Source organism: Nestor notabilis, unplaced genomic scaffold, assembly GCF_000696875.1.
Source record: "Nestor notabilis isolate BGI_N333 unplaced genomic scaffold, ASM69687v1 scaffold6766, whole genome shotgun sequence".
Classification (NCBI taxonomy): domain Eukaryota; kingdom Metazoa; phylum Chordata; class Aves; order Psittaciformes; family Psittacidae; genus Nestor; species Nestor notabilis.
In genome coordinates, this window is record NW_009931467.1 from 6,970 (window position 1) to 31,887 (window position 24,918).

Consider the following 24,918-nt stretch of genomic DNA (forward strand, 5'->3'; position numbering starts at 1 on the left):
GGTAGGAACAAGAAGTGGTTTTCGTGGATGCACAGTCTGGTTAACAGGTACAGTCACAGATTTCTGAGGATCTTTTTGTTTTAGTTATTAGTCTGAAAAGCTACTTAGCTGTAGCTCTTTTTTTTTCCTGTGAAGTTGAATGTTTGTGGAATCTGAGACCCTGATGCAATTTTATTACTATTTTTAGGTAGACTAGCAAGAAGTTGCTCTGGGACAGATAGTAATTTGAGAATGTATTTTGTTCAGTGCTCTAGGAGCATTTTTTGGCACTGTCTATTGCTTAATTCTGGTTGAGTTTTAAAGTGTATGGGGGTTTTGTGTGTTTTACCCAGTTCTGGCTCTTCTTACTGCTCACTTAACCTATTAACAAATAAAACCTAATTTGTCCTCCCTTCCCCTATCCCCCAAGTCTGTGTTCCTGAATCTTTTCTGTAAGGGTCTCTTCTCTTTAGAATGATCTTGTCTCTTCTGTTGAAATAACATTTCAACATAAACCTATGCCTTGGACAGCAATCGCATGTTGAGGCAATGCATACTGGGAGTTGTTTTTGAAATCAGCACTGTGTTTTTCTCACATAGAATTGTGTTGGTTGTAAAAAAGAGGGGGTAAATACATTCTGGAAGACACCTTTGTTTCTTAACTGTGAGGGGATTTTTTTTTGTTCAGTCTTTCAAAGTTCCTGGAAGCTATAATATATTTCCTTTGGAGGTTTTTTCCCCCCCCAATTAAAATGGAAAAGAAAAAAATAAATATAACAAAATGTGTTGTTTAATTATTTTGTAAACCATTTAGAGCACTGTTGTATTGTGATACAAAAGATTTTCACAAAATATTAGAGAAACTTACTACACTAAGTAAAATTTGTTTCCCCTAGTGTTAGTGAACGTGTGGGAAAGGTAAAGCAGTAGTTGGTAACAAATTGCAGAGTCATTCCAAACAGATTTGATACAGTAGCTTGCTGTCATGTATTTCTTTCTTAAAAGAATGGAGCACTTTTTCTCCCTATTTCTGTCACATAGCTCCAGCATGTCTCAATGCTTCAATGATCTTGTAGGCTTCCTTTCTGTTTCTCCTGGTAATTCATTAATATCCTTTTGAAAAAGGTCATGATAAAAATGTTTTCTCAGTTATCTACACAGTAACATTTTCCATTCATCATTCTTTTTAAACAAATGTAATCTTAACGCCTGTCGTGTTTTAATCCCAGTGGGTAACTAAGTACCGTGCAGTTGCTTGTTCACCCTCCCCACCCTGACAGCATGGGGAGCAGAATCAGGGAAAAAAAAGGTAAAATTCGTGAGTTAAGAACAGATTAATAATTGAAATAAAGTAAAATGTAATAACAAAAATAACGATTGTAATGAAAAGGGGAGAGAGAAGGGAATAAAACCCAAGGGGAAAAAAAAAGTGATGCGCAATACAATTGCTCACCACCAGCTGACTGATGCCCAATCTGTCCCTGAGCACTAACTGGCCCTCTCTCAGGCCAGCTCCCCCCCCAGTTTATATACTGGGCATGACGTGCTGTGGTATGGAATACCCCTTTGGCCATTTGGGTCAAGTGTCCTGTCTCTGCTTCCTCCCAGCTTCTCATGCCCCTCCTCACTAGCAGAGGGTGAGAGACTGATAAGTACTTGACTTAGAGTGAGCACTACTTAGTAACAACTAAAACATCCGTGTATTATCAGCATTGTTCTCAGACTAAAGCCAAAATACAGCACTGTATCAGCTACAAAGAAGGAAATTAACTCTTATCTGGCTGAAAGTAGGATAATGCCTGATTTCCTTTTTTTGTCAGGAGGAAGAAGGTTGGTGTTAGAATACAGAAAAGTAGGAATTAAGTATTAAGAAGAGTATGTCAGGGAAGCTGGGTTGTTGATATTTGAGCATTAATATTAGGGAATGAAACGGAGTGTAGGTATTGAAGTAAGCAATACTACCCATTCTAGAACTGTGCAGTGAGTCTTCGAAATGAGTCTTCAAAAGCCTGGTAGGTTTTAGAATAAAAGCTGAAACAGTGGTATACTCCCTTCAAGATTCTCTCACGTCACCAGCATTCCTGGAGTGGGAGTGTACTGAAAGTTATTTTAGAGGTTTTCATTTTTTATTTTTAATTTTTATTTTCATTTTAATTTTATTTTTCATTTTTAAACTCAGGTTTATTTGAGAGTTAAATTGTAATGAATGTCTTGTGTTGTTGAGTCAGAGGGTCCTAGTAATAAAAAAACAACAACAAACCCCCAAGAAATGTATAAAAAATGGAAAAGCATTACTTTCATGTGTAAAATAATATGCAATTTTGAGAGGGTGAGTTATTTTAAAGATTTGTCAGCTGAAAAGCTGTTTTTAAAATTCATTATTATATAAGCTTAACTTTTGTATTTCATTATGGACTAGAGACCAAGTGATATGTGAAAAGCTAGAGCATTTGAGTGAGTAGCAAGCTACACGTGGGGACAAAAATTGCAAATCAAAGACTGCATCAATGAGAATTAAATTATGAAGTTGCTGAAATCTTAATTTGGACTGCCATTATTACTTTCTAGGAAGGGGGTATGCTTAATTGCTGCCAAAAGAAGACTGTTCTGTTTCCAGCCTTGCTTTCCTTTCTTGCCTTGCATAAGCTGTAGTGCTTGTCCAACGCAACCTTGATCTGATTCAAACTTGAGCAAAACCCATCAGTGAACTTAACACAGCCTCCCCCCATGCACAAAAAATGGAAGAAAAAGCAGGGTGGGAGTGAAGATGAGCAAACTGAGTTGGCTAAGGGGCACCAGAGGTGTTGGAATAATAGAGTGGAGATAGGAGAAGGCAAGAGAGCAAGACCTCCCCTTTTGGAAGCTGGTTCTGGTCTGAGTCATAACATTGAGTTTCATCATGTATAGATGTTGCTTTTTTCAAAGTAGACAGGTAACCAGTGAGGCAAGAAACCTGTGTTGTCCAAGAAAAAGTAGATAATTTTTATAGATCATGATAGGTCATTATTCGCAACTCCACAATTTTTTGAGAGTTTTGAGTATGAGCCAAACCATACTGAAATCTGAGGCGGATGTGAGGGCTTTTCTTGAGAGGCGTGGGCTTAAGTTCTTATGTAGGACTTGTCCTGGGATACACATATTCTTAAGTTCTCAGTAGACTGGTCTGTACCTTCTGGATATTAATTTAAGTGAAGAAGTAAGAACAGTGTGGTCTGGTCCCATTTCATATGTTAACTGGAATTCACTTCGGAGTGAAATCTTCCTCTTCTGATATAAACATCTTAACTGTGTTTGGTTTCTAAATTTAATTTGCTCAGGTAGTACCAACTGCCGGCAGCAGTGCTGGGAAATGTGCACAACCCCTCTAAGTGGCAACAATACTCTTTTGTGCTTCTTATGGCACACTTAGCTTTGTGCCTTGCTGTCCCTATGCCTATTGTCTGTGTAAAAGGCACTTGGCCTATATTGCAAGAAAGCATCTCTGAAAAGCATTGCTGTCACTTTGGGTTTTTCACACTGGCAATGGTAAATGTATTACAATTTGCCCTAACTTGTTTCTGTGCTTGTATAGTTAAATTATTATTGAATATTCTAGGTCTGTCTGGTGCTGGGAAGACTACAGTGAGCATGGCACTGGAGGAGTATTTAGTATGCCATGGCATTCCATGCTACACATTGGATGGTGATAATATTCGCCAAGGGCTTAATAAGAATCTGGGTTTCACACCAGAAGATAGAGAAGAAAATGTCCGTCGTATTGCAGAGGTTGCTAAACTTTTTGCAGATGCTGGTTTGGTGTGCATTACTTCTTTCATCTCTCCTTATACTCAGGTAAATATGAAAACCCTCACTAAACTTAGCCAGAATCAAATACTTACTTGCTTAATTTTTAATTTTTATCTTTTTTTTTTTTTTTTAAATGACATTTGTGCTTTGTAGAGCTGATTATTCAAATTTCAGAAACATTAATCTTAAATATAAAAAAAAGTTTACATTAGTCTTGTAACTGGAACTGTCCTTCAGTCTATTAGGCAGAATTTACTAGTCTAACACAAAGAACAAACCCAAATAAAACTCCAAGAAAGAGTCTCAAAATTACAATGTCTTGTTTGATCCATGTAGATTCCAGTACTTTATAAATATAAAGAATAGGTATACACTTAACCTGAAGACTCACTTAAATTTTTTAAAAGTAATTTTTTCTTTAGTGAATAAATGGTATGAGCTGTATTTTACCAAATGGCTTAAGGGAAAAATGTGTAATTGCCCATAATTATTTTTATTTTATTTCATGCTGTGTATCCAACATAACGTTAGATAATACTGAAAATTAACCTAAATCCATGTTCACATTGTTTTGCAAAGACTCCCCCCCGCCCCCATCTGTGGGAACGTGGATGGGAGAGACAAAGCGAACACCAAGTATCTTGTAAGCTACCCAGGGGCTGTAGCTTACATGTTTCAGAGCATAAGAAAGTGTTATTTCTTCCGTTATAGTGGTACAACCAGTTCTTACAATAACAAATTGAGCAACTCAAGATCTTGCAGTAAAATACAAGTCTTTAGATGTAAGAAAAAATAATCATGTTTACTGAGAAATTATTTATAGTGGATTTTTGAAAGTGTTTTGTTCTCTAACTGAAATTCACCAGATGTTTCAATGTTTGGTCAAGCCATACAAATAAAATAATATTTAGAGTATAGAAGTCTTGTCAGATGAATGAATGTAGAGAAATCTGGTGCTCTGGAGAGAAGGTGGTCATATCAGGAGTAGCAGGTAATACCTCCTCTGAGTTAAGCAGATGTAAAAGTTAGGGATGTACTTAAAGATAGGGGAAGGTACAGAAAATTCTGCAGTGTATGCCTGGGTTGGGTGTTGGTTTTTTTTTTTTTTTTTTTTCTTTTAATCATGTTTATGTAAAATACCTCAAATTTTCATGTTAGCTTTTACCATGTGATGAACTGTATTCAGACTGATAATAGCTTGCTGGACATCAGTTGATCAAATCATGTTTCTTTTTTCAAACTTTGAAACTTGCTTACATTTTACTGTCAGCTTCTTTAAAAAGAACTTTGAAAGCAGAAAGACAGTAACAGTATGTGGGTGCAATCTCTTATTTATTTATTTTTTTTCTGTTTTCTGTCAGGATCGTAATAATGCCAGACGAATTCACGAAGGGGCAAGTTTGCCTTTTTTTGAAGTATTCGTGGATGCTCCATTGCATGTCTGTGAGCAGAGAGATGTTAAAGGACTCTACAAGAAAGCCAGGGCTGGAGAAATTAAAGGTGAGCCTAGGTGTAGTCACATCCTTTCATACCTGAAGCATTGGTGTAATCTGACTCCGCATAAATGGATGTGCTCAAGTCTGCACCACCCTTAAAAGCAGCATGGACTGGGGACAGGACGGAGCAGAACATTTTAACAGCTATTGCAAGCTCTTACAATTGAGGATTAGTCTGTGTCCTTTTTTGTGTCCATTGACTAATTAAAAAAGAGCCTGATTATCTATAAAGAGTTGCATTAACAAGAGTTACTTCTTCCTGAAGGTGAAACGTGATCACTATCTTTCTGTAAATGCCATTAAGAACACTTCTGAAGAAACTTTTTGAAATGAGGGTTCTGTGCTAGTGCCCATAAAAATTACTTCCTACCCTCAGCCTCAGATCAAGATTTAACTAAAGTCTGCAAGAGAAAAAGCTTAAGTATTCAATCACTCATTGCAAGTATTGTTTCAAGTGCTTCCTTACTCTGTGTTATATTATAGTTTGCAGAGGCTGATGATGGCACTTTTTGCCTGTATTAATAAGCAAAGCAGTTTTTAAAGTAATTGCTTTCATAGGCTGAGTTTGCAGATGTTGTAATTATGAACTCACCATTAATTAAAAAGGGTTATAAAGGGTTATAAAAATTCGGGAAATCTAAGGGTTATAAAAAAGGTTATAAGAATTCAGGAAATCTAAGACATTGCACATGATTGGTTGTTTGATACTTCGAATACTGCCAACTATGTCATGTGAAGACTGGGAATAAATAAGCCTGAACTAAGGTTTGCTTAGAATCAAAGCAGGGTGGCTTGAGATGGCACGATACAAATCATAGAATCAGCTAGGTTGGAAAAGACCTTTAAGATCATCATGTCCAACTGTTACCCCAGGACTACCATGTCTGTACAGAATCTGTATTTGTGCTGTAGAAGTTCCTTAATGTTTTGTGAATTTTACAAGCCTCTTAATGGAATTGTGTTACTTTAAAAGTGATAGTGAGGTATACAGTGCCTGAGTAAGCTATAGGTGGGTCTAGCATTGGCTGTACCTTATAACCCATCTGATATATGAAGGATGAAAATTAAATGAACTTGTCTGTTCACAGAACATGAGCAACTGTCACCACCTTTTTCTCTGGCAGTGGTAATGGGCCGCTTTCTTTGTCCCCTATTCCCACTCCTCCTAAAATCAGGTAGTTATGAAGTAAACAGGTTTTGGTGCAGATACTGGCTTTTATTTTTATTTTTTTTTCTTAGGTGGGGAATTATGATACTAATTTTCAGAGTATTTAAGCCTGAAGTGAAAAACTCCAGTTTTAATGCTTGTAGTTGTGCAGGACACAGATGTGCAGTTGCTATAGCTCCACTGATAATTTCTGCTGCAGATCTGACTCGTAGAGCTTACATGCTTTGCCTTTAGGTCTGTTTTTTTTTCCTTCTTGTTTATGTATGGTTAGTCAGAGTCTCCTCCGTTTCAAATCAAATTGCTAGCTAAGTAGGCCAGAACAAGCATCATTGTAGCTTGTCGTGTTTGTGACAATAGTTATTACAACTATAGTAAACACGCACATCTACCTTACATTAACAACTATCTTAAAATGGATACATTAGCTAAACTAAGGTAATAGATGTTGGAATTTCTTGCTCTTCAGAGTACTGCCTGGTGGCATGAGTGTAAATTTACATATATACTGGTTGTTCAACATAGAATCATCGAATCATAGAATAGCTAGGGTTGGAAAGGACCTTAAGATCATCTAGTTCCAATCCCACTGCCATGAGCAGGGACACCACACACTAAACTATGCTTTGTGTTCATAAAACCCCACAATGTCACAGCTAATAATGAAGTACAGCTGATGGATGACTAACTCTGGGTTGACGTGACAGTTCTTCTGCCATTGCTTCTTTCTTTATTCACAGTGTAAATCAAATAACTTTCACCAACAAAAATGAGCTTTGAATGTGCTGCAGAATGCTGGAGTTTGATGCAGCCATGTAGCAGGATTAGCAGATGGTCTGATAAAGAAAACCTGTTGATTTCCCTAAGAAATGCTGCATTAAGAAAGCTAAAACCCTGTGCTCTTGCCTGTTTTGTTGGTTTGTATCTAGAAAACTAACTGTGAATAGTGTTAGAATGGAGTAATCTTTTGGGAAAAGTCACTTAAGATTTTTGTCTTCTGTTCTGTAGGTTTTACTGGGATTGACTCCGAGTATGAAAAACCAGAAGCCCCAGAGCTTGTGCTGAAAACTGATTCCTGTGATGTGAATGACTGTATACAACAAGTTGTGGAACTTCTTCAAGAAAGGGTGAGCAGAAATGCTGATACATCTTAGTAACTTTTTTCAAAGCATTTGTGCCTGTAATCTGAATGTGTGTTCTGAGAAGCAAAGACCGTTTTTAAGAGTTAAAAGGCTTATACATCTTCAAATTTAGCTTTTAAACGTGTCCTAATATGTGCTTCTTTTTTAAACCTAAACATTGCAACAACATTGACCTCTAAGTGGAAAAAAAGTCTGGACAAGTGGAAAATCAATTTATATTAATTATAACTGATACCTGGAAGGGAGAGAAGGCTGTGTCAGTTGTTACAGAACCAGTGATGAATGCCAACTTAGCAAATGATAGCAACCAATTTTAATGATTCTGAATTTTTTTACTTTGTCTCTGTGTCGTACAAGTAAATATATACTGCAGATAGGAAGAGACAGAGATGCACTCACACAGTACTTTGAGCTGGCTTAAACAGGGGCTGCTGTGGTTGTGTCTAGTTTCCCTGGTTTCCACTGTGTTTCTCAACTGGTAAAAGTGGTCCTGCAATTGAGTAAGGACCTGTTCAGGAAGCTGATCCTTACATGCCTGAGTTGAGGTAATGGTTCATAACTTCTGAAAAGGTAAGACTCTTTCCTTGTTCATGCCTGCAATCTACCCCATCCCTTTTCAAGCCTCTGGGCCTCCTCCCATTGTCTGATAAGCTATATAGTTCATTAACCAACCTAAAAAAAACAATCAAACAAAACAACCCCAATGTAAAACGCCCAAAACAAAGAAACAAAAAAACAAACAACAACCCCCCTCAACAAAACAAAAAAGCAACAAAAAAAGGCAAAAAAACAAAGAAACAAAACCCCCCTAAACGAAACAAAGAACAAAACCACAAAAAACCAGGAACCCAAACCTTACTAAAAGTGAAGGCAGCCCTGAGATGGTTATATCCTCTTGAAACCAGATCCCCAGAATTTGCTAGTTTTCATGTAGAAGAAATGTCTCCTTACATTCTTATCTATAGTGAGTGGGTAGTGAAGGGATGACACTTCAAACAATTGTTTTAATTTTGATACTCCAGCAGACAATTATTCATATGTTTTGTGGTGGGTTGGTTGGTTGGTTTGTTTTTGTGAGATGGATGTTCTGGAAATGTAGGGTGTAGCTTGAGTAAAGCTCCACCAACTGTTGAAGTTCTTACAAGGAAAAGACTTTATCATGTAGACAGCATGGAGTTAATTTTATCCGTCTGTGCTAGTACAGTTCTAGTGAGATTTAGTCTCTTGTATCTAAATTTTCAATAAAACTCTGTTAATAGATCACAGCTTGCTCAAGGTTGCTCAAGAGATAAGACAGGACAGAAAACCACAGAAATGCCCAAGGCCAGGTTGTATATGGGACTTTGAGCAACCTGGTCTAGTGGAAGGTGTCCCTGCCCATGGCAAGGGGGTTGGAACTAGATGATCTTTAAGGTCCCTTCCAACCCAAAAGGTTCTGTGATTCTATGATTTTTACCCTAATGCTCATCTGAATGTTTTTTGGAAGGAAAGAGGAGAGTGCTGTGTCAGAGTCCTATGTATGGGAGGCTGCAGTTCCTGATTGTGGGAGGCTCTGTGCCTCCTGCTCAGAAGAACAATTCGGGAAGTTTCATAATTGTGGAAACCAATGTTGTGTGTGCCAAGATGGTGATCCCCAAAGTCTTGCCTTAATATGCTTGGTTTACAGTGATGAATGCTGGCTCCTGGCCCAGTCAGCTTTGCTCTGTCCTTTGCTTAAGGCACATCTTAGCACTGAGTTTTCTTTCTTTGTAGACAACAGTCTCATGAATGCCAAGATATCTTAGTGGTTGCTTACTTCAGTGAAAGACAATGAAACCAAGGCAAGGCTGAACAGGCGTGTCTTGTTCTCACGCCATATTAATTCAGTGATACCTTGAGAGTATAACTTCTGCAGGTTTCCTTTAGTTGGAATGAACTGTGTCTGTGGTGTTCTTGAATAATCTATTGTGATTTGTAAAGAAAAAGAGCAAGCACTATTAAAAATAATTTGTGGTGTTTGTTTTGTTTCAGTAGCTGTGAAAAAGTTTGGGAAGAAATCCACTTAAAGCATTGGTAATTCCTGAATTTCAAGGACTGTTTTTATACTAGTTCAGACAATAATGGCAGAAGAGAGAAGACAAATGGAACTGTGTAAATGCGTATTGTGGCAGAGATAGATATACATACAGAAGTTTATTAACCAAGAATTTGAAACATAGCTGTTTTGTAGGTAGTGGAATTATTATTTCTTAGAATTTTTCGTATTATTTGAAGAAAACTCTGAAGCAGATTTATCAGGTCTTTTCCAAAACTGTGTGCAGTCCTTTACGGAAGAAAAAGGGAAGTAATCACACAGAAAAAGGAGTAATAAGCAGCTATTGAATCTGGAAAATTCTTGTGTGGTATAACTTGCTTTTGAGGGTAACCTGGTTTGGTTTCTTTGCATGTAAATGCTAGATACTTGAAAGTTCTTTATAGGGATCTAGAATGCAATGTCCTGATGAGTATCTCCTGCAGCTACCAAGTGTCATCCCCAGCTGCTTTCAGTACTATACAATCAGTGGTTGCACACTTTTTTTTTTTTTTTTTTTTCTTCCCTTCCCCCCTCTAACAGAAAGACTTGTGTGGCTTTTGACCTTGATAAATTTGACTTTCAATCTGCTGATATTTTCCAGTGGAGTCAGACAAGCCTAGTACAGGTGTTCGGCTGTAAAGATTTAATTGGTTTTGTTCTTGTTTTTCCTGTCAACAAATATAGCTGATCTAGCCCCTTGCACAAAGTTTGTATTTCCTTACTATGGAGTAAATTCAATACGTAGCCTGGAAAATATTTTCTGAAGAGGTCATAGTTCAGAAATGCCACCTTTCCTGTTAAAGAAGTGTAAAATTGTACAAGGGAAGAGCTGAATTTCCAGGAGGTAACTCGAAACTTTGAACTTTCAACTTTCTTTTTGTAAAAGTCCCATACTTACGTATGTCAGTTTATGGCAGCTTTGCAAATACCGTCACCCAAATTGGAATTTGATCACACTCTTCTTCTTCTGTTTAGATCAATCCATTGGGTGTGTATAAATAATGTGTCCCTTCTTCTGTCTCCCACCCGTGCCCCAGACAATTTCCTATCTAAGCTTAGCATTACACTGGTATTTGGGAAGGTGGTGCTCATGGTTACATAGTACTAGTTTCTTAGCTCTACTCACACAATTCTCTGCAATTGTATTTAAATGCTGTACTTTGGAATGGTCAAAATTAGGAGCACAGTAGAAGCTAGGGCTTGTGCTTGAGTGTGGTGTTTTGTAAAGTCAGCCTCTTTTTTTTTTTTTTCTCAAGATGTGAAGTTTGACGCCGGTGGGTCTTGGAAAATACATAGAAATGGGTGAGACTAACCGATTTTCCTAAGACTTGAGTGAGTGAGTTGGGTGGGAGGCTTGTCAGGGACTGGAGCATGTTGCAACACAAGGAGAGGCTGGGGGGAACTGGACTTGTTAAGCCTGGAGAAGAGAAGGCTAAAGGAGATCTTTTTGCTGTTTTTAGCACCGCAGTGGGAGAGTATAGAGAAGACAGATTAAGGCTTTTGTCAGAGGTGCACAAGGGTAGGATGAGGGACAACAGACATGAGATAAAACATGGGAAATTCAAGCACTGTAGAGGTGATCAAATATTAGAATAAGTTTCCCTGAGAGTTTGTGTATGTTCCATCCTTGGAGATACTCAAAACTTGAGTGGCCAGGTCCTGAGCAGCCTGCCATACTGGAACCAGTTCTGAGCAGGAGGCAGGACTAGACGACCTGTGCAGGCCCCTCCATAATTCTCAGGTTAGGCTAATAGTTACTGTGTGTGAGAAGCTGAGAGGAAAAAAAAAACATGGTCTGTGTAAAGGATATGCAAGTTTATACTATTAGTTTTATGCTATCGCACTGAAGAGTTAAACACTCAACAAGAAAGATGTAAGCCAGTGTGAGCAGAAACCAGTATAAGCTTCTAAGCGTAATTTAAAAAACCCACACCTCAGTACTCAACTTCTGTACTTCCCACAGAAATAAAACATTGATTTCTTCTTATGCTTAGGAAAGTAAGCAGAACTTTGTGTATTTCAAGTTATGAAATTCCTATTTGTGAGGTATGTCTGCTTTGGTTGTGATTGTTCTCTTCTGAAAATATACTACTGAATGTTTTAGAAATAGATTTCAGTAGCTCAATTTGTTTAAAAAAAAAAGAGTATAATTTTGGAGTTGTTATTAAAGAACAAGTTCCAATTACACTGAATTGTGTAATCATTAAATACTGTGATGGCTTCATTTTTGTTATCCATCCTGCTTTCTTCCTTTTTTTTTTTTTTTAAGCTTCTGGGGCAGGGCACGGACAAGTTTTTGGTTCAGAGCTCTGTGTTAATCGCAGAGGCTCTGGTTAGGCAATAATCATCCAGGTAGATCTGCTGACTGATAGGTTTGCACGAATATTTCCTAGATGTTTTCAGTCAAAATGATTTAGGTTGATATAGATGTAGTGTGTAAGCTAAACATGACTTATTTTGACCAAAATAAATGTGTAAAGATGTCTTTACACATTTGAGAGAAACAGCAGTGAATGCCTGTGGTCAGAAATTCCTCTTGTTGGCAGAAGAGGAGTAGTTTTTCTATGGCTTAAGTGAATTTAAGAAGTGATGGGCAGAGGAGGAGGTCTCAGTCCAGAAAACTGTACTGTTAAGATCATGGCTGTTACTGTATTTTTTAATTTTCTCTGTACTGAAGGTACTCACAAACTTGCCTGCAAGCTGTAGGTACCAAAGCAGTGATTATTATAGTCACACAAATAGCTCTGTGTGATTTTTTTCATATATAAATAATTCAGTGGCCTCACAGCTTGCTTAATATGAATTTGTAAGACTAGTCATTCAGTAATGTAAATTGGATTTCACTTGTGAATGCCCATCTACTGGAAACTTGCATGAAGGCCCTTTGTTTACAGTATGTTGAGGATGTTTGACAGCACCAGCAAAGAACCTACCACAACAGTCTGAGGAGACAAATTCCCATAAAGCTTCTAGGTTATTTCTTTATTATTTTTATGTTTTCCATATGAATGCATGAAGAAATAATAAATGTTGAGGAATATTGTGTAACTTGTCATTTGGTAGAATGGACCTTTGGGAAGTTACTGCCTTAAAGTGGTCACTAGATGGCTTGCTAGCCTAGAATTTTCTTAAAATTCATACGGTTAAAGACCTATGGATTCCTCTTTTTTTAAAATCTAAGATGATGTTTTAAATGACATTTTTATATCTACAAGGGATTCTAGGTTTAGTAATCCTACAAATTCTCAAAATGTCTGATTCAATGTCGCTAGGACTGTCTTCAGGCTGTTTACATCTTTAAGATGAGGTAGGTTGTTGGCAGAAACTGCATTGTGAAACCTTTTTCTCCCTTGTTTTGTCCATTAGTGTGACACTAAAACCAGGATGATATTTGAGGAGACCTTTTTAATAGGCACATATATTTTCAGCTTTTGATGGTTTGTAAAATTAGGACACTTTAGCATGGTAGTGAACTAGGCTCCAGAGGGGAATCTTCAGTGAAGCAGCATAATGTGTACTGACTCATTATGCTTTGCTTGTAAGGTCCACTGTTCTTTACAGAAGGCAATACCTTCATTTGATTCTGGGAGTCTGCTGCAGGTCTTCTGAGTTGTAGTGCTGCTGCTCAGGCAGAGAAAAAAGGTGGCAGGTTTTGCCTAACTTTCTGTCTAATAAAATCAGCTTCCCAAATGACATCTGATATGTAATGGACTGAGCTTATAAGACACAATTGCTAAGTGCTAGTTTAATTTGTTTTCCTTTTGTTTGTCTTTGGAGATATGAATTATGTAACAGCCGGTGAGACTCACCATGTCTTTTTATGCCTGCAGTCATTTTGTATCTCCCACTTGCTTTTATCATCCTACTCCCTTTGTTTTACTTTCCATGGAGGTAGTGCCCAATACATGATAAATGCTTGGATAAATGGTTTAAAATGCTTGGGCAAACTTGGTGCTTCCTGCAAGCATACCTGTGTACACAGGGAAAATAAAGGTAATTTCTTTATTCTTGGCAGGAGTCTGTGTATATTTTGCTATAAAGGTGAGCTTTTTTCACCCTCAAAAAGTAAAGCATTACTGACTTCCCCCCCCGAATATCACTGGAACATTTGACTGGGTTTTGACATTGTACACCGTCCTTTGTCAGAGGAGACTCTTTAAAGTTTTATCATGATGGCCTTTCCTCCCCTCTCCCTTTTTTTTTTTTTTTTTTTTTTTTAAATTATGATTTTATCCTTATGTTCATATCTTATGAGAAGTTTAAAGGCTTGAGCCTTGAGTGTTGTGGAGTGCAAATGTCTTGTTTACAATCTGTGGCAGAAAAGTGTATTTTTTACAGATTAAGAAAAATTTATATTCTGTGGGCTTCTGGTTATAAGACTAGATTTCAGTTAATTGCATATATATGCACACGTGGCTTCTCATTTAAATGTTCTAACTGTTAGTATGTAGATTAGGACACTGGTTTTGTATCATTAGCTGTAGGTAATACATTTAATTTGTATTTCTATATTAATCACTTTCAGTTGAGAGGGGTTTTTTTAGTCCATGTTACCACTTCTGATGTATATTGTATAGTAAATGGCTCAAATTTGCAACTTCTCAGTGTCTAAAACTTCTTTTTTCACTTCTTTACAAGTATAAAAGTGTAGTCTTCCTTTCTGCTTTAGATAATGTAGGCATTAACAAGTCATACAAACTGCATTTAATTCAATAGTTAAAATATTTTCTAGGAAAATGTTATATGGAGTACTTAAGATCTGGAAAAAAATCACTTGTCAGAATATTTCACTTGAGTTATTCAAGCTAGCAGTTTGGCTAGCATAATCTTGGAACAGTGCTGGCTTTTAAATGAATAAAAGTTGCTCAATGAATAAGATCTTGCTGCAGAGTAGTACATTAGAATTTTACTTCTTGACCGTGTGTTCACAGTCCAAGAAGCATTCTGATCAAACATTAAGTTCTGTTTATTCCTTTTATACAGGACATTGTACCAGTGGATGCCTCTTATGAGGTGAAAGAGCTTTATGTGCCAGAAAACAAGCTACAGTTGGCCAAAACTGATGCTGAGTCTCTGTTAACCTTGGAGATAAATAAGGTATTGTGTGTTCAGTTATCTCATTGATGAAGTTGAAAGACTATCTGTAGCGCAGGTGAAGTAGATAGTCAATATACCTGTACTGCTTACAGAATGTATCTTAATATATTTTTCCCCCCTCTGGAGTGAAATCACAGCATCTGTGTTTTCTTTACTAGAGATAACAATTTAATCTTTGTAATTTAATACATTGTCTGGCATAGTGTTACTTAGTCTATCCTAAGCTGGAGATTAAATTTACAGTGATTTCCTCCCATGCAGCTACCCTTCTCCCCCAATCTACAAAGTAAACCATCTTGTATGAGTAGTTACTTCTAGAATGACAACTTTTTTTAAAAATTTTTTTATTTATTTTTAGTTTACTTACACAAACTTTTTTTTTTTTTTTTTAAAAATTGTAATGACCTAGAAATACAAAGGAAATCAGTTACTGCTTCTTGATTATCCTTGTTGGTAACCTTCAGCTGAATGATAGTGACTTTTATATACCAGGCTCAAACAGCTGCAAATTTAAGCCTATAGAGAGATGATCAGATCTAGTTTATTGTTTTGTGGTTGGTTTTGTGTTGGGTTCTGCACCCCCTCCCCCCCCCCCCCCAGAACATGCTCATGCTACTTTTCTGGCTTCCAGCAGGGAAATGTGGAAAAGCATGGATCAACTTGATCAACTGTGTTCTTATTTTGATCAAATGCTTTATGTTCCAAATGAAATAAATTTGACAAAGCTTCTTCTGGTTCTCTTCTACCTCATCATCTTTTTTGGAAGAGCTAAGCCTAAATGCACATCCAATGCATGAGTTTACAGTATTACTAGAATTTAAAGCTAAGCATTTGTTCTGGGAGCTGACTGAGCTCAGAGTTCAGCCTCTGCAGTGAGTAACTTGACTCTGAGGGACTGAGACAACATACTAAGCACTGAACTAAATAGTCTTAAATTTTGCCTAGCCTTCTACTACTAATAAATTTTAATACTTACTTTCACTGCATCTTACTAGATTCACATACGTGTTTGTAAAACTATTTATTGCTTTGATAAGGAATAAATATTTAAGGTCACCATAATTAAATTTCCTTAGTGTCCCATTCTAAGTTGCTCCCTATCTAGAAAATCCTTTCCCTCTGCACCCCAAACTAGTGGTTTGTTAAATATCAAGCAAGTATATAACATAAACTTGGCAAGAAAACGTGTGTTGTACTTGTCTCAGCATAAATTAAACAGTGTAATAATATTTGTCATGCTGTTTGAAAAAGAGACTTGCACAAGCAAAGCCCGTCCTTGTCAAAGACTTGACCAAGTCTTGGTAATGCACATGCAAAATTAATAGAGGCCACACATTAAGTCGTAGTGTGACTGCTTAAATGCTAAGGAAAGAAATTCTGTGTGAGCTGATACCTCTTAAACTAAAATAAGTACTAGTCCCAAGAGAATTTTACTTCTGGATTGCCTGACTAGTTTCTGCAATAAAAATTTTCTTTCCAATCTGTTTTAAGACTAGACCTCATAATATTCAACCCCATAATTCTGGTATTTTTGTGGTAATTGTATGTGTTGTTTTTTTTGTTTTGTTTTGGTTTTTTTTTTTTTAAACCCTCTTGGCCTCTTGGTTATCTTGCTTTCTTAAAAAATTAAATGCAAGTGGGATTTTCTAATTCTGTGAAGACAAACTTTATCAAACATTTACAAATGAAGTTTGTTGTGCTTTTGTTGGTTTGTTTTTTAACATATGGAAATTTGATCTAGTGTAAGGACTGTAAAAAAGCCAGAAATACGCACAATGAGGAGCAAGTTGCTCTTTTAATTGTAGAAACTTTGAATTCTTTGTGATTAAAACCTGTAATACTGAGAAATTTATACCGTCCATGTTTAATGGGTAAATTATGATCTATTATGATTAATCATAATACATGATGTGAATCAGCAAGCAACAACTTTTATTTGCTCTCTTTCTCCATTTCTTTACAAGGTGGATATGCAATGGGTGCAAGTGCTGGCAGAAGGCTGGGCAACACCCCTGAATGGCTTTATGAGAGAGAGAGAATACCTACAGTGCCTTCACTTTGACTGTCTCCTTGATGGTAGGGTAAAAGTTGCCATTTGTAAAACCGAGCAAGATAATCCTACTTCTGAAATGTTGTTGGTGCTTTGCTGCTTAGTGGTGGTATGATAACATGTTATCAGGCTTGTGCACAACATGGGGTAAGGGAATAAGATACAACCATTGGTTTTAAACTTGATGGGGTTTTTATCTTTCTATACCTATCATTGTGTTAGAGTTTAAATAAATATCTTACCTTTTTGCCTTTACAAATTATATTTTTCACGTTTTAATTTTTGAAAAACATTTTAACCTAAAATCCATGTTTCTAATTTGTTTTGAAGAAATTGTAAGAATTGAGTTTAATTGGTGTTTAGCTTTGTGTACTAAAAGATTTGTTCCATAACAGTAATGAAGGGAATGACAGCAAACTGACTTGAGTACTGGAGCTATTGCAAGTATGAAAACAGAATTTGAGGAGTTGACTTGAGTATGGGCAATTGTCACATGTAATTGAATTACTGTGCCTTAGTAATTATTCTGTGATGATTTAAATTAATATATTTTATTTTGCATTACCAACTGGCTAAGAGCAAGCATTAGTTAAGGTAGTCAACAAGTGATACCATCCTTGGGTTTTGGAGTTTGATGGTGATTCTCTGTCACTTTTCATTTATTACTTTTTGAAGGCTCTGTTTTACTCAAGCATTTTAGTTTTTTTTTCCACTCTGTATGTCAAAGAGGGATAGTAAAAATTTCTTCCCACTTCCTTTAACATTACTTTTGTGCTGGAGACCAAACAGCAGAAAAAAAAGTCATTTGTCTTTCAGTTCTGTAACGCAGATATCTGTTGTCCCTTTTAAATTTTCTAGTTCCCTTTTCTATAAGTCTCTTGGATGCTATCCTAGGTGACATAATACCATCCTGTTATTTTGGAGTATCTAAAGTTTGCAGTATTGTTTTGGACTGCTAGTTTTGCTTTCATTTCATTTGCCTTCTGTGTATCTATCCAGGTAGAATGTATTGTGCAGATGGCATGCTTTGCTCAGCTGCTAAAATAGCTTGTAGCTCCTTATTCTGCTGTGTAGTCGTCTGTAAATCAGAATTTTTATAAGGCTTCTAAGACCTTATATATGTGAGTGTTTCAGATATGGCAATATTAAAAGTTTTTAAACTGATCTTGCAATTGTTTTTAGTACCTTGTCTATGCTGCAAAAAATTTGAGTAATGAAAAATAATAACTTATTGATGGAAAAAAATCTTCGGTCCTAAGCTTGAACAGGCATGTTTCTCTAGGTGCTACCATATTTCCTCTTCTTACGTGTCTACTGCAACATTTATCTATGAGACCCTTTTTGGAAAAATGTGATTGCCTTAAAGCTGCTTTGCTACATGAAGCAGTGACAATGTTTAAGTCAAAACAACATTCTGAAAGTTTCCTCCCCACTGGATTCTTACAGCAGCAGTCATTTTTCCAAGGTTTTGATTTTGAAGAGAGCAAAATTGTTTAGTACCTGCAATGTACCTCTTCCTTTGGGCTCTAAATGGAATATTCATACTGACTGACTTCTTCCATATGGAGGTCAGTGCAGTTGTGTTGACATTCTCACTTTAAAGCTTAAGTTATCTGAAATAGTTTTAAGCTGACCCTGAGCTCATCTGTGATTTAGTGAACTCACTCCACTACCTTGCCTCAGTTTCTCATTTGTGAATTGTCTGAAGACAAATGTCAAAGATCCTAGATATTGATTATAGGTCACTGACAAAATTTTAGTAATCAGCAGGTTTGAGATCTCTTCCCAGTTTGAAATATTTATTTACTTGTTTGCAAAGCAAAAGGATTTTTTAAGTTACCAAGATGGAGTGGTGAATCACCCTCTCCGTGACAGTTGCCAAGCTCAATTTTATGACCTAGTTACTTTGAAAGTAACTGAGCACCAAGACTGAACTTAGAAGAAGATGTGCAGCATGCTTTTCATTTTGCGCAATGAAGGAAGGGGGACCTATTTTTCTCTTAACTTTTCATCGAGCTTCATAATTTTTAACTTTCTACCAAGTTCCTTAAGGTAAAATTGAGAGAAAGTTACGAAAAATGTATTGCTCAAATAACAGGAGAATCAGCCTTACTTAGAGTCAAGCCGCTCATGGCCTTTCTCCTGGAGACCACCCAAAGGTTTTGCAATCTTTCAGCAAGTGTACGCTCATTAGAATTCAAGCCTTTGTATGAGACTCACAGTATTTACTCCACTGCGTTTCTCAAATCTCACTCCTGTAGACAAGAAAAACAACACTTTCAGCATCTAGCATTAAAATGAGGACCACACATAACCTTAAAATTTGGAAACATTGGTTAAGTTTTAGAAGTAGCTGGTAAGCTTTCATCTGAATAAACGATGTGAAATGTCTGACTGACTGAACAGGTATTTTTTCTGAAATAGCTATGCTTGAATCCGAATATAGTTTTAAGTAAACAGCAAAAGTCATCTTTTGAAATAGTTGAATTATATATGCTAACTAGTAGATTTGGTTGCTTCTAGCGCATTGAACTTTTCTTATGGACCAAAAGTATGGCTACTGAGAATGGTATTTCCTTTTTACTCATTATCCACTCCTGTGGCAATCTTGCCTAATATTTTAGATGATATGTTTAAAGATGTCAGTTGTGTATTTCTGCTTACTATATAGCTTCTTGAACAAGATAACTTGAGATCCCCAAAAATTAGTATGCTCAGTCTAAATACTGTGTGCAGCTGTAAATACTTCCTGTTTTCAGTACCTTACTCTTTCTCAGACCTCAGTGCTTGCACATTTTTATAGCTCATGTATCTTATGCAAGACTTGTTTCTAAAATTTGCTTGTGACCCTTGTTAAAGTAAGTACTTGAACTATCTGTTGTGTGATACACTTACAGCCTGGACTGTAAATTGTTAGGAGGGTGAATTTTCATAATATTGATCACTATTACTAAGGATAAAGGCTTTTTTTTTTTTTTTTTTCTTCTCTTCTTTTTCTTCTTTTTCTTTTCTTCATTCTGTAGGGGGAGTTATTAATCTGTCAGTGCCTATAGTGCTAACAGCTACTCAAGAAGACAAAGGAAGACTGGACGGGTGTACAGCAATTGCACTGGTGTACGAAGGTCGCCGTGTGGCCATCCTCCGTAATCCTGAGTTTTATGAGCACAGGAAAGAGGAACGCTGTGCTAGACAATGGGGAACGACATGCAAGGAACATCCCTATATCAAGGTGTGTGTTTAAAAGCTGAAGATCTAGTCCTGTTAGCTGTAATGTTTGTGGAACTGCAGATTAAGTGAAGCTGGTGTCCGTGACCAGCGTATTTCAACAGCAAAACTACTTTGAGAACTGATTAAAACATTTGAGCAGAAACAGAGGTGACTTTTTTGTTCTATACAGCTGTTGAATAATCTGCACTTAGTGTGAAAATCTAATGTCAATATGTACACATGAAATGAATTCAGAATGTACTGTAAAATCTGCTACAGAAGAGGGAACTTTGCACTCTAGTGTGCCTAGGAAACACATCCCCCTGTGTAGCTGGATGGACTATCAAAAGCTCCTTAATCAGCAGATACATGCATTTAGAAGGCAAGAAAACTTCTGTTCTGGAAAAGTATTCTAGTGAGTTTACAATATATGTTGCCTTGGTAAAGTGCTACTGTGAAATAAAGCCAAAAGCTATCCTACTTCTGATTTTTATTTGTAAATTGATTTGGGTGAGTAGTTAATCAGAACTGGTTTATTTGTTACTTTATTGCTGACCAGAATCTTGTAAACTGCAGGGCCATACTGAAACTGCATTTGCTTTGGCCAACTACTATCAAGTGTGGAACTTCATTGTATTAAATATATTAGGCTTTTCAGCCACTATGTCTTTTTGTCATATAATAATGTTGGTAAAGAGTACTGCCTACTTGCATTTCTATATATTAAAAAAATCCTTGATTTTGAAAGAAAGGCATATGCCTACTAAAGATTTGTGTATCTCTCCTGCACCTTGGTATAATATATCTGGGCCATGTTCCAGTGATTTCTTTTTTTTTTTTTTTTTTTTTTTTTTTTTTTTTTTTTTAAATTGACGCTTGACTTGAGACTGTCAAAATTAACCCACAACCCTTCCCATGGTAAATGTATGTCCCCATTGCAGTGCTCTAGATGCTCAGGGGAAGCTCACAACCAATCCTAACAGACTTTTTCCTTTCTTAGATGATTATGGAGCAAGGGAACTGGCTTGTAGGTGGAGATCTACAGGTCCTTGATCGTATTTATTGGAATGATGGACTTGATCAATACCGTCTCACTCCAACTGAACTAAGGCAGAAATTCAAGGAAATGAATGCTGGTGAGTAAATTTTTCTTGTTCTGCTTCTTCCTGCAAAGATTTATCCAAATGTCTGCTGGCTCGGGGGCTAGCATTGTTTCAAGGATGAGGATTTTGAGTGCTCCCTTAGGAGGCATTCTTTGCCTTTTACTGGTATTAATTTTTATGATCTCAGGCATTGCATTGCCTGAATACACAAGAGAAGCTGGTAATGCCTGAGGTTTTGAATTTTATCTTTCCAGGCACGCTAGACATGTTACTAATGCAAGAAAAGATAATGTTAAAATGTGGTAGAATGTGATTTAAAAATTACCAGGTTTGGCTAAAACTGTAGAGGTATGGTTGAGTGTTGAGCTTTCATGCTGTTCTATTTTTAAGTCTGTTCCATGCTACTCCTGGGGAGCAAAGCTTATGACAGTACTGCAAGTAGACTGGTGCAAAATGGAATGTATCACAGTTAAAAATTGTAAGCTAACTGCTAATTCATACTGTGGAAGAAACAACAGTTTTTCTCACTAAAGCAGCTGTGTTAGTTAAAGAAGAGGCTGAGTAATCATGCATACCACCTTCATTATGGCAGCAATTGGCCGGCAGCTGATAAGCATTTCTTAAGGGTAAGGGAAGAGATTAACATCAAGAATGCAGGCTGAGATTGGTCCTGAGCTCCTGTCTTTTTTCAGCATAGTCAGTGTTTCTAGGATCTCCTAGTTTGTGATACTTAGCTTGCCCCTAAATAAATATGTTTGGTACCTGGAAAAAAACCCTGTTCTCTAGATGTCATTAGTTTCTCTTTGGGAAACCTGTCAGTTATGGTGATCTTGCTGTCTTGCAGGATATCTTAGTTCATCTTTATTTGCAGAAGGGAGAAATCCTGGTTGTGTCAGGGTATTTTGTCAAAGGGTTTGTAATGCTTTGGAATAGCAGTTAGACTTGCTTTGTTCTTACTGTGTTATGAAGCTGTTTAGGTGAAGGAAACTTACTAAGGCACATTAAATCCCCATTTATTTGTTTTGTTGCAGACATGTCCATTTGTTCTCCTGTTCATACAGTGAGCCTTTAAGACAGGTAGCATAGTTTGATTTCCTCTGAGAATTTAGCATATATGCTCATGCAAGTGAAAAATCCGAAGAGAAGATTATAGCTATTGGAGAAACTACAGTAATTCTGTTGAAATCTCAAAATGAAGGAAGCTGATCTATGGGGGTCTCTTTATGTGGTGGGTTTTTGTTAGTTTTGCTTGTTGAGTATAGTGATTCTGTAATAATTCATAATTCTTTAATGACCTGTGTCTACTGCTGTTTCAGATGGAAGATTTTACCGTTTGAAGATTTTTCAATGGTTGCACAACTCCTGATAAAATAGCTTGCTTTTCTTATGTCTTTGTCTGTTGTTTTTTTTTTCTCCACAGATGCAGTCTTTGCATTCCAGTTACGCAACCCAGTGCACAATGGGCATGCTCTTTTAATGCAGGATACTCATAAGCAGCTTTTGGAACGTGGCTACCGGCGCCCAGTTTTACTTTTGCATCCACTTGGAGGCTGGACAAAGGAGGATGATGTTCCCCTCATGTGGCGCATGAAGCAACATGCTGCAGTACTGGAGGAGGGAATCTTGAATCCAGAAACAACAGTGGTGGCTATATTCCCTTCCCCTATGATGTATGCTGGACCAACTGAGGTAAATACATCAAGAGTTTAAAATGAAACAAACCCCCTTTGACTGTGCACTGAAGTAGTTAATGTTATGCCTGATGATTGTGCACTGTGGGTTTTTTAATGGAGAGAGGAGGCTAATTTTCCTTTGTAAACCAGATTGTCAAAGCTACCTCATTCATCAACAAAATATTCTTCTGTGAAGAAACTTGTATATTGTAGGATTTTGCTGGAAATGGTAGGAGACAATATTGGGTTTATGTGCTCCTTTCTTTGCAATTATAAGGGTATGATAATTAATTCTTTCTTCTTTTCTATGATCCTTTTTAGAAGGAATTGTGAGATCTGTTGACATACCAAATAGTTATCCTGAATGTTAAATACTTAAGTTTTATGACTGTGAAGCAAAAAGTCTTTATGTTGGAGGGCTATAAACAAACTAGAAAAAGAGAGAAAGCTTTGTTTAATTTTTGGCAAACTTAATTCAGAGAGAATTGTTTCAAGGCTTTTGTATGAAATAATTCTTTGGCAACACTTTATTTTGAAGCCAGGTCCTGGGTTGGAATCCCTAGAGGTTCATGGGAACCAGCAGAGAGAATAAATGCTCTCATTGGAGGGCAATTCCTTTAGGGGATATTGGTTCTCCATCTCATTGCTTTTTTTCACACCCTACCCCCCCACCTACCCCCCCTTTTTTCTTTTCTTGTCTTCCCCTCCCACCACCCCCCTCCATGAGTCACAGAAAGTTCAAATTCTGACCAGGCTCAAGAGGTTAACTCTGTGGTAGCTTTTTGATAGGAAATCTCACCACTGGAATTAAATTAGGCAGGTGTCTGGTCAAACAGAACTTGCACTGCTTTTCAGTCCAGAGCTAGTTGAGACATGAGTTGAGTTACTGTGGGGAATCTTGTACTGTTCCACATAGACATTTTGTGAAAATTAAAAAAATCTTCTACTTCAGTCTTCTATTCGTGAGCATATGAGGAGGAACAAAATCCACAATTTTTATTCTGAACAGAATAGAAGTTTCCTCCTAACCTATACAACATTTCCAGTAACCTCAGAGTACAGCCTGACAATAATGTTTGTAGCCAAGTAATAGAAGATACTCTTCTTTTAATAATTTTCTATAGATCATTTAAAAGACATTCTTGCCAGGTTTATTTCTGTAGCATAAGAGCTCTGTAGAACAACAAGCAGCTGCTAGTAGGCTATCTACAGAATGGATGAGGCCTTCAGTCTGTAAAGATTTTAATGGACATGTTTCATAAGCATAATTTTAGCATTTTTGTATGTTTAACATTCCTGATAGTTACCTTGGAAGAAAAGAAACAGTTCTGTAAGGGATGCAAGACAACAAGATGCAATAAATTCACCTCCTTAGGAAAGTAAATATGTTCTAAAGTAATATGGATGTGTAGAAATGGGACAAGAGCTGCTAGTTTTAGGTCTCAGACATGTGGTTTACATTGTTATAAATTGTCTTAGTCAAATAGCTTAACATACTCAAAAATGGAGTTCTTACTTGCTGTTACCCAAATGACAACATGAAACTTGAATTTCTTAAGTATGCTAGAATTGTTTCAGGAAATATGCTGCTACCTGCTGTGGTATGCTGGAATTTACTGTGTATGGCCCACTCTCTGCTTTTAACATAAATATTAAAATTATTAGCATAATATAGATGCTTCTATACCACCCTGCATACTTGAATAGCAGTGTAATGTGTAATGTCTGGCTGTCAAGATGAAAACTGATACCAGTGGTACCCTTATAACTCATGACTGGTTCCAAATTTCATTATTTGATTTATGGGACTCGGTCCATATTGACTATAAAACTTTCTCCTTGAATGGATCCTGTAAGGATTATAGAACTAATGTAGAACTAATAGTTACTATTTTATGAAGTTTTGAAATCACTTTTGAGCCTCTTGCCTAAACCTTGCTAACAGAACAGTAGGCATAATGACTAAAATGTGATTTTGTTTTATGTGAAAATTTGCAGTAGGCAGATGTAATTTTAATTATTTTTTTTTTTTTCTCCTTATGGAAGGAAAATTTATTCATCACATTGACCATTTAGTACAAGGTAATGGCAGCAAGTATCCTATGATTTGTGGAGTTGATTTGTGGAGTTTTTTCTCCTGCCTTCCCTTATTTTTTTTATCCTCCCC

The 24,918-nt window shown here is 36.8% G+C and overlaps 1 protein-coding gene across 1 annotated transcript in view; it reads left to right on the forward strand.

Moving 5' to 3' along the window:
• PAPSS1 (3'-phosphoadenosine 5'-phosphosulfate synthase 1) overlaps window positions 1-24,918 on the forward strand; it is a 37,794-nt gene that overhangs the window by 65 nt on the left and 12,811 nt on the right. Inside the window, exons 1-9 of the mRNA XM_010015926.1 lie at window positions 1-47; window positions 3,575-3,810; window positions 5,127-5,265; window positions 7,435-7,553; window positions 14,605-14,718; window positions 16,683-16,794; window positions 19,792-19,997; window positions 20,976-21,111; window positions 22,499-22,767. The exon at window positions 1-47 is cut by the window's left edge and continues 65 nt beyond it. Coding sequence (XP_010014228.1) covers window positions 1-47; window positions 3,575-3,810; window positions 5,127-5,265; window positions 7,435-7,553; window positions 14,605-14,718; window positions 16,683-16,794; window positions 19,792-19,997; window positions 20,976-21,111; window positions 22,499-22,767 — 1,378 coding nt within the window. The remainder of the gene's footprint in view (window positions 48-3,574; window positions 3,811-5,126; window positions 5,266-7,434; window positions 7,554-14,604; window positions 14,719-16,682; window positions 16,795-19,791; window positions 19,998-20,975; window positions 21,112-22,498; window positions 22,768-24,918) is intronic.